Source organism: Diadema antillarum, unplaced genomic scaffold, assembly GCF_040938485.1.
Source record: "Diadema antillarum isolate AM-2024a unplaced genomic scaffold, OU_Dant_1.0 scf00000066, whole genome shotgun sequence".
NCBI lineage: Eukaryota > Metazoa > Echinodermata > Echinoidea > Diadematoida > Diadematidae > Diadema > Diadema antillarum.
Genome location: NW_027270955.1, coordinates 2,083,573 through 2,094,281, shown reverse-complemented (window position 1 = coordinate 2,094,281; position 10,709 = coordinate 2,083,573). Strand labels below are relative to the sequence as shown.

General features: G+C 37.0%; 1 protein-coding gene across 1 annotated transcript in view; it reads right to left on the bottom strand.

Annotated features, from left to right (window-relative positions):
- Positions 1–716: 716 nt before the first annotated feature.
- The window catches only part of LOC139716507 (alpha-N-acetylneuraminide alpha-2,8-sialyltransferase-like), a 32,494-nt gene continuing 22,501 nt past the window's right edge, over positions 717–10,709 (bottom strand). The window contains exons 6-8 of the mRNA XM_071628048.1: positions 9,846–9,935; positions 2,962–3,206; positions 717–1,101 (exon numbers count right to left, since the gene is read on the bottom strand). Of these exons, the coding sequence (XP_071484149.1) occupies positions 872–1,101; positions 2,962–3,206; positions 9,846–9,935 (565 nt within the window). The 3' untranslated portion in view covers positions 717–871. The remainder of the gene's footprint in view (positions 1,102–2,961; positions 3,207–9,845; positions 9,936–10,709) is intronic.

The window sequence follows — 10,709 nt, the reverse complement described above, 5'->3', positions numbered from 1 at the left end:
GCAAATAGTCAAGCCGTAGTAGTTGGTTGAGAGAAAGATACCGACTTTCAGCATATCCTGTATAATGCACTTTTCACAGTAAGTGAGAGTGTGTTTTGAAGTTCTCACTACGTTCATCCCATTAAAAATTCTTAAACACCTTGACTGTCACATTATACTTAGGACTAAGCTTGCTTTTTTGTTCATGATTTCTTTTAGTCATAAGGCTATTCTCCACTTATCCCATCGTGTCGTTAAATCAAATGGCTGTCTGCACGAAACTTGGCGATATCGTTATTTTCGCAATAATGATCACCAACAACTTCTATCCACTATCTCGTCCTTCAATCAATACTATTTCTTGGTTAAACTATAATACTACTGCATAGTAGACATTCATCGCTTCTTGATTCATGCACCTGTTTCTGTAAAAAAAAGTCACAAAAATAGTTTAGACGTGTTTTCTTGCTTTGCTCTCATCATCACCGCCGACTGTCAACTTGAATAAAAACAGTGACAAATTTTAAAGCTACATACGCAAAAGAATGATAGTCACTTTCTTATATCAAGGAAAATGCATCTGCGGTTGTAGCGTACATTACACTGGGAAATCATCACCCAATCAATTCATGTACGAAATACACGTACTTACGAGAAAGCAAATATTTAGCAGATTAATCCTGATTTATAGTCTAATTTTCAAAAATGTTCATACCTTGTTTCAGAGTAACCACGGAGTTAACGTACACGACAAGAATGTCTCACCATTCAGGACGGTTACATGCGTGTCCATAAGTGTCCACTTCAGTAATTACCAATTGTGTACTTGCACGCTCGAGACCTTGGCTTTACAGCAGCTGACAGGTGGATAAATTACCCCAGCGACTCGTCGCTATCGTCCCCGGCATTTCCCCGTGTGTAGTCGTAAGAGTCCCAGCTCGTGGTACTGCACGAGGTTGGAGAATTCGGTGCTCATTCCGTGTTTCTTATTCAGCAGTATGTCGTCGAAATAATGGTAAGGTACCCGCTCGAACCCCGTGTCCAGCCGCAGAGGGAAGGGCCAGAAACCGTAGACGTGAGTTTCTTCGCACAACTGCAGGGCTACGTGGACTATGTAGAACCCTGTCAGAAAGAATAGTTCGTAATATACTTTTGGCAGGGGAAGATACCTCTAATTAACCAATCTCTATTGAATGTTGTCCTGATCTTTTATGAAAAGCAAAGGTAATTGTAATTTGTTTTAAAAATAGAAGAAGAAATGATCTTACCAGAAGTAACCAAAACTCATCGTTCTCTTATTCTTTTACCATGCATATCAAAATAATCGAAAGAAAAATTGCACAACAGATTGGATTATTTTTCGGATTAAATATTTGCCAAAGTTCAATGTGGCTGAAGTAAAAAAAAAAAATCTCTACAGATTTTTTTTTTTTAATAACTTAACTACTAGAGAAGATCACAAATTTATTTTCCTTTCACAGAAAAGTCTTCGATTATTGATAGTAGTATAAAAAAATCGTTTGATGTCGTTGGTAACAGAACTTTACTCCACAAATTATATGTCAAAATTGTGGAATACGGGGCATCCTTAGGTCATTAATTAAAAGTTACCTCTCAAGTAGGCAGCATTATGTTTCTATTAATGATTAAAAAAAATCCAACATCCTATATTGATTGCGGAGATCCAGAAAGGTTTCCTGCTAGGTCCACAGTTATTTTTTGATGAACACTATAATAATACTAAAAACTCTCCTCTCATTTTCGCTCATCTTATTCACCATGTTTTCGTTGTTGTTTTAAAGAACGAAAGAAGAGAGAGAGAAAAAAAAATGGGGCCCTATACAAATAATTTGCCCAATCTTTTTACTTTCCCCTAGCATGCCTACGAACGCCAAAGAATACTGATCAATGTAATGAATTCATTAGGATTCAAATATGTATTGCAATGTAAGTGAAATCTTTAAACACGAGTCAAATTTAAGTTCTGTATTTTCAAATCACTCAGAGAAGCGTAAATGTACCACAAAATATCATCATAAAAAATCTGATCTTTTATAGTGATATGTCAAATTTCTCGTTATTGTCACACACAGGCATCATGGTACCAGCATGTAAACAACGCCTCTCCTTACATATCGAAAGGAACTGGAATATTGTACAAATTTATCTCCACACCTCTGTCATTTACAGGGCCTAAACTCTATAATTAATTAGGGTAGAATTAATATCTCCTTGGATTTATTTCAAGGGACAATTTATAAATGAATTATTACAAAGGTTGAAATTATCCATCCTTCTGCTCGATATCATCTCCTCTGCATGTCCACCTCTTCTTTCTCCTCTCATCTCAGTTTATTAAATCTATTCCTTCTGTTTCGTATCTTCTCATCCCATCTTTCTGTCATCATGTAGAGTTTCAGTTTCAGTTCTTTGTTGAAATTTTCTTTATACCATTCTGGTATATACTTTGTTGTTGTTATGTGTTTAAGTGACGGGTTTGTTATGTTATTCAGTTTTCGGTAGTCTAAGTAATAAAGGCCTTCCTTTTGACTTAGGCTCCCCCACTTTGGTTTATATGGCTACCATATATTTATCATTTGTTGCAAATGTGATATTATGTTATCGGAGTATGCGTTTAGATTATTTGTAACAAAATTCAATTTTATAATAATTGTAACTCAATGACTTTTTGGTTCAGGTGAAGACAAAGTGGAAATAAATTCAGATTAAATCAAAACAAGTCAAATCCAATCGAACATAAGAAAACATTAGAAAATACAAGAACGCTTGATTTTGATCAGACTGTGTTATGTTATATCATGATGCCAAATTGTAACTACACTTAGTTTCATCATGATGATAATGAATATGTATTTCCTTTAAGGAATTTTGTCATAAAGAATTTGCAGAAACCAAAAAAGTACTGAAATGGAATTTCAAACAAAATGAATTTAAGGACAATCACAAAAATGGAAATGGTACCGGTTGACGGCAGATTCGTAAAGTTTCTCCGCTTCCAGAAATCCCAGAAATTGACGAACTCTTTGGGGTTCCCTACTACGAGGTGGGGATCGTCCTCGTGGTTGTTCGCCTCGTCCTGCACCGTGGACAAACAAACGTTGTGGAGCGCAGCGGCCCCGATGCAAGGCATCCAGATGTAGCCGTGGTACTGCGAGATGTTCTTTCGAAATGCAAGGTAGTCTTCTTGTCTGGCAAGGGCATTGAATCTTTTTGGGGAAAAGAAATATAAACAAAACAAAATAAAACAAAACAGATTGATTGATTGATTGATTTTATTTTCCGTATAAAAACAACAACGGCTGGATGGCCCATATTCAGCGATGCCAACATGGCATCGCTGGTCTTCCATGGGGTCCAGAACATGGAAGTTATACAAATACAATGTGACATTGTGAAATACATAACTCTTGTAAAAATGTACATATTTGAAATACAGTATACATAGGTTGAGAGAAAGAAAACAACAACAACAACAACATCGAATGGCGAATAGCAAAAGAGAAGGATACAAATGAAAGGGAGTGGAAAAATGATAAATCATAACTTTCAATAATCTGTACTAATTCAAATAATTCTGTAATAACTCTTTTTCATCAGCAAAAAGAAAAAAAAAAATTAAATCAACGGGGCAGTGACCTTAAACATACTTATTCTAGATTTAAATATATGAACACTGGGGGAAATTTTGATATCCATGGGAAGGTCATTATATTCCTTAGCATATTTATACTTAAATGATTTCTTCAAATATTCAGTTCTAGGTTTGGGAAGTCTTAATTTTTGCCCAAAACGGGAGGGGTAGGAATGAATTACAATTTCAAATTCATCTTTTAAATAAGAAGGAGTTAAATTGTTCATTATCTTATACATAAGAGTAAGGGAGTGATGATGCCTTCTTTGGTCAAGGAGTTGCCAATTCAAAGCGTTATGCATTTCAAGAACAGAAACATGAGAATCAGGTTGTAATCTTAATATAATTCGGCCGGCCCTATTCTGTAATTTTTGTAGCTTATCTAGGTGTTTCTTAAACGATGACCCATATATAATGTCTCCATAATCAAAGTGAGGAAGAATCAATGACTTATAAATTAATTTCAGAATCGATTCACTTACAGAGTGTCTTAGTCTACCGAGAAAACCTACCATCTTTCCAATACTCATCAACATCTTTTCAATATGATATTTCCAATTTAAATTTTCATCACACCACAGACCTAAGTATTTAAAAACACGTACTTGATTCAGAGGAGTGTTGTGTAGCGAGACTCGTAAAACATTTTGTTTGGACATCATGTGGTTGCTTCCAAATAACATGCATACAGTTTTCTGACAATTTACACTTAACTTATTTTGACACATCCAGTTATACACATTTTCTAAATCCAGATTAAGAGCAAGTTCAATGTTGTATACTGAAGAATGAGAAAAATATAAAACGGTGTCATCGGCATATAATTGCACTTTACATACTTTAATATATTGTACCAAATCATTGATATAGATTATAAAAATCAGTGGTCCTAAAAGGGACCCTTGAGGGACCCCGCACGTTATATTAGATTCGGAGGAAAGTTTGGAGTTGACCAATGTTTGGCAGACTCTGTCCGTCATATAACTTCTCAGCCAAGCTCCGGGGGTACCATCAATGCCTATTTCCTTAAGCTTCTTCATTAGTATATCACAGTTCACTGTGTCGAAAGCTTTTCTGAGGTCGACAAAAACAGCTCCTGTATATTCATTTCTATCAATTGCATGAAGCCAGTCATCCGTGACTTTCATAAGGGTAGTAATAGTGGAGTGTTGTGGTCTAAAACCAGATTGCGCAGACGTCAGAATATTGTTTTTGTGTAGGTAAGCTAGTATCTGTCTTTGAACAACTCGTTCGAGAATTTTTGAAACACATGACAATATTGAAATAGGTCGATAATTTGAGGGATAATCTTTATGCCCGTTTTTATGAATTGGAATGATTTTTGCCCTTTTCCATGGCTTGGGAAACTTACCACTTAACAGAGATAGATTAATCAAATCAGCAATGCTATGTGATATATCAAAAGCGCATAATTTCAGCATATAAACAGATATCTTAACAAAACCAATGGATTTAACCTCTTTCAAACTACGAATGATTTTACAAACTTCACTTTCCGTCACCAAAGTAAATTCAAATATATCATTAACAGAGTTAGCTTTACTGTGAATAAAAGGTGCATCAGGAATTTGCTCTGCTAAAGTACTTCCCACTGTGGCGAAAAATTCATTAAAATGATCAGCAGTTTCAATAAAATTATCAGAATTCACATGGACTGAGCTATCACATTTCTTATTTGGTATGATAGATTTCAACAAACTCCAAGTAGATCTGGAATTTTTACTATTTTGGGAGAATTTATCAACATAATATTTTTTCTTTACTTTCCGAACTTCCGCTGTAACTTTATTTCGTAACTTTCGATACTCATTCATCATATTTTCATCTTTACATTTATATACTTTCTTTTTAGCTTTATCTCGTTTCTTCATAAGTCTATAGATATCAGAAGTCATCCAAGGTGAAAAATTATCTTTTACTCTTTTACACCGTTCAGGCATATGTTTTTCAATAACATTTAGAAACAAATTCTGCCATAATTCAACAGCTTCGTCGATAGACTCAGATTCTCTAATCTTTTCCCACGGTTGATTGTGAATATCAATTCTGAAGTCATCAATATTTAAATTTTTCCGACTTCTGAAATTTATAATTCTTGAAGAAAATGAAATATCAGACTTCCAAGTCATAATACTAATCGAATGATCACTCATTCCATTGTGAATTACAACAAAACTCTTCACTTTAAAGGGATTGTTAGTTACAATGTGATCAACCAAAGTAGCAGAAAGATTAGTTATCCGGGTCGGTTCAGTGCAATTTATCTGTGTCAACGCGTACGTAGTATTAAGATCAATATACCTTTTGGTGACACCAGATAAAGGCTGGGACAGTAAATCACAGTTTATATCTCCTACCAGGACTGTATCACAACCTAAACTGTCTACATAACCAAGGAAATTTTCATATAAATCAAAGACACCGATATTACAAGAGGGGGGTCGGTACCAAGTAGTGAACACCATTGCCTTTGAACGCTTCAAATAAACCTTTACTGCAAGCACTTCTAACTCATTCAAACTTTCATGTATGAGGTTCTCAAAATGAATCGACTTATGAACATATATCGCTACTCCTCCACCTTGACGAGTTCTATCTTTTCGCACCAGTGAGTAATTTTCTATATTGAGTTCATGATCGAAAATAGATAAATCAATTTTAGTTTCATTTAGAGCGAGTAAATGTATGTCGTTTGACGTCACAAACGCTCTAACTTCATCTATATGTCTCAAGAGACTATTGACATTTAAATGTGCAATCCTTAGACCGTTACCTCGTACATCTTGATGCAGTTCCCCTGAAGTAGGCAAATTTCTTTGTGTCATATTGACCTCATGTAAATCAACATCTGCAGCAGTTTCACAATCAATATAAAAAGGCATCTGCTTAAATAAACAAATATTACACTGCCAGTCGTTAAAAGTTTCTGTCAAATCATCATAAACTCCTTCAGAAATACCAGAACAAGCAATATGAAGCCACTGCTGGCAGTTAGTACATCTCAATCCTTTTTGATTTTTTTTCACAGGTTTCTTACAACAAACACATGGAAATGTATAAATACTAGACTTCATTTAGCAGGGAAAAAGAAACAAAAATGAAACATTGACTGTGCAGAACACAAAAGCATGAGAAAAAAAAAGTACACAAACAAGTATAATCGCATGTATATCGCGAGTATAGGAACACAATCTTCCGCAGACAGAATATAAAAGTATTCAGAGTATTCAAAGACTCCTCAAAATAACCATGTCATATTCCAACTGGATGTCAATGTATAGACTTCAATATGCATGAGTGTTCTAAAATTATGGATTTAAAACACAAATCATTCAAAATCTTACATAAATTTTAAAAACACGTGTACTAAGCATGCTAAGTGATCTCTGGTGATCACTTTGCATTCATCAGATACGTTGTACGATCTCACAAAAATAGTTTAATTTTTAAATTGTTTAAACTTTAAATATGATTGAAATGGTTACCAACAGTAACCAGCCGACCGCATAATGGAGAACAAAAATCTGATCTGTAAAACAACTGTTCAGTTAGTAGGAAAATACGCGTCCGGGGAAGGGTGAGGTAAAGCAGCAACTGCTGCTATACATCGACGAGTGATGGCGCTCTTCATCTATGAAATTCGTGAGGGTAGGGGTGTGGGGGCGGAAATGCAGTGGAAACCCTTGGCCAGAACATAAAGTGCTACAGTCAAGGGTTAATCCTAGAACAGATAATGCGATGGCTGAAATCACACAATATTTGAGTTATCATAAGCGGAGACATAGCGGCCGAAAATCAGAGGGCAAGCCAAAAGAGCACGATTCGGAGCAGGGTGGGGTAATGTGTCTACAGGTGATGGCGCTATTCTTCGATTACACTCATACATATGGGGACAATACACTACTCGGCGTCTGGCAATCATGAATACCGTGGCCTACGGCGTAATGTGCTGTAATCAGGGTGTATCCTATTCAGATATTGCGAGAGGGTGTCAGCTGGAACCATTTGCACCGCAACCAGTAGAGCAAGGCTAGCACACACAATTAGAACACAATTAAAAGCAGAGCGAAAGGGGAGTGGGGTATTGTTGCCGACAGGTGATAGCGCTATTTTTCGGTGGAATTTGTGAAAGGGGTGGGGCGACGTTGCAGTGAACAGCTTCCGGTAGTCATGGTAACCACGAGCTAGAACGTGGGGGTCCTGCAGGCAGGGGTGTTTCCAATTCAGACGATATGAGTGCTTCACACAACTGTATAGAGTTAAACACAAAAGACTTTACCGAAAGAAGATTCCCTCAAGTTGGCTCAATTGACAGCAGAATACCAGGCGATTTATCTTGAAGTGAAAGAGGCGCGTATAGACATGGTTCAACAAAAGGCAAGCCACGGCTATCGAACTTGTCCATAGAAGATGTAATTATTCAGTGGAAGTTAGTTGACTCCATCCTTTGTGCCGGAGGGATTATGCGGAGGCAGTTTGTGCAGATCTCTTTCTTTCGTGAACGCAATTCGTTTCTTTGTGTCTTTCAAAATGGCGAGAATTCGGCCATCTTGGGTCCACAGGGCTTCGATATGATTGCTGTACTTGGTTTTGATTTTCCAAAAGAGTTCTGTCCTAGTCTTTGTGAGACTTTCGTGAACGTAGATACCTCCCCCTTGAAGATTTCGCAGCTTTTTGCGATTTCTGTAGATTTCGTTTCGGATACGGTAGTTTGTGAATTTTGCAATCACTCCTCTGGTTTTGTTTTCCTTACTTGGCCCCAATCTGTGACTCCTGTCAATGTCTGTTGAATCGACGACAATATCGAGCTTGTCAGCACACAACTTTATCACAGTTTCGTCTGTGTTTTCATTCACATTCTCCTTAATCCCGTGAAATATTAGGCAGTTTCTTCGAGAATACTGGTCCGACTCGTCCTGCTGGTCGAGTAGAGACTCAATGTGTTTCTCGAGAGAAGCTATACGAGTATCTCTCGTCTGCATCTCAAAATCAATATATACAGAAACAACGGACGACTAAAATTTGTGCTTATTAGGTACAGGGAACCGGGTTCGATTCCCGAGTCTTACTGAGCAATGTTGCGTGTAATCATACTGTCCCCTCTGGTATTATGATAGAGGCAAAACACTCTGTCCCTTTCATAGGCCATAAAATGGAGGTCCCGTGTGTGCGAGAGTTACATCTCATTGACGTAAAAGATCGCGCTTCATTCATTGATGGTAAACATGGTAAAGAGCAAGGTGCATCACCCGGTGGAGTGGGCTTGCCTCACATCCAACTGAACCCCATGGAAGCCCAGCTATGTGCAGCTGAAAATAGACTACCAATCTATCTTTTCATATGGAAAATGAGACAAGCAACCAAAAAATCAAGGTCTCGGTTACTATGCATCGTGATGCACTTCCTTTGGCACTTTTTGGCGAATGTCACGTTGTAACTCGCTTCGACACTCTCACAATATTGCTTGTGCATGTGCGGGACAACATTGTGCGGGACAACATTGAGCGGGCATCCAGTGCTTTGCGATGGAAACTGCATCAATAGTGCTTTGACTTGTCTTTGATGATTCAGTGGTATTGGTGCTAACAACAGCTAATCGACAATTCCCTTATCACTCTTGTGAGACATCTTTGAGAGACGCACACAAATGCTTGTGTGCCATGCGGAGCAATTGAACGCAGAATTGCCTTGATAATTTTGGGTTGTTTCTGTTAAAGTAATCTCTCTCTCTTTATCGAACAAACATTCCATCGCTGTTTACCAAATCACAAACGGGCGTAAAACACATTATAGATGCGGAGAGAAACGTGATCACCAACCATCACCTTGTGCTCCGCAATCACTTTTTTTTTTTAAATATTACGAGAGCAATAGCAGTGTGTATTAAGTTAATACGTAAAACAATGCTAGAGTTGAACAGATTTACGATGGTATACTTCTTATATAGGCTCTGTCAGTCTTATACACACACACACACACACACACACACACACACACACACACACACAAAGAAGACAAGTGGGCGGTATTAAAGAGCATAATACAAATCAAATCGATAGAATGAGTCTATGCGACATTCAGAAAGATGGTTTTTCCTCTCTTTATCTTCGATTTGGCGTTTCCACCTTTCCATTATTTGCACTTGATTAGTTTTTGGTTTTCATGCCAGCATCATTTTCAAAGCAGTGCTTACTTTCTGAAAAGTATACTTGGGTTGAAAGTAGTCAAATTGCTCTTCTCTCCCGCGTCGTCTGTGAATTTCTTTATGGGCGCAGCGTTACATCTAGTAAAGATAGATGGGAAAGGTAAGAAATGATCGCTGTTGTCATAGCAAAAAATTCAGAAGTTCCTTTCCAAAAGGTGCTAACTCCACTTTTAATAATAAGGAAAACCTGGATTTTTATTTCATAATGCCTGTATATGTTTTCGTGCAATGACTTTATGTTCTGAACGCGGGGTGATGTGGAGCTCTACACTGATTTAAGTATTGAATGATTTCATACTGTGGGGAGTTTTATGGATTTAGCATGGTATGTTTTGTAACAAAACTTCAGCAAAGTGATGTACAACAAGCATACAAGCAAAGCTTGTAATCAATGGTAATAGGTGACTAGATTCTGTGACCTTGTGTAGTTTGTGTGGGATGACTTATTACCACACATTCTCTTCCTGTTTCCTGATTTGGTTTCCGATTGGATCCAACAAGATTTAGACTCTTTTGGAAAAAAAAAATAGAAATGGATTTAGCATATTTTAGAACATAACCGATATTTCCTTGCCTGATTTCTCTCTTGTATTTTCAGTATCAGGTCTTACGAGAGCTTCAATACTTTGAGAATTTAATGTGTGGAACAGCTTAGGTGAATGGAACTACTTAGATGAATACATTTTAGCAAAATAAGTCAAATTTGACGAAAAAATGGATTTAGTACCTTTTCAAAAAGGAAGTATAAGATTATGTACACATGTATATATACATCAGATATACTTATTTCAAAAGATATGATCGCAGAATGGCATAGAAGGCAAAAAATCAACACATGTGACAAGAGCGAAG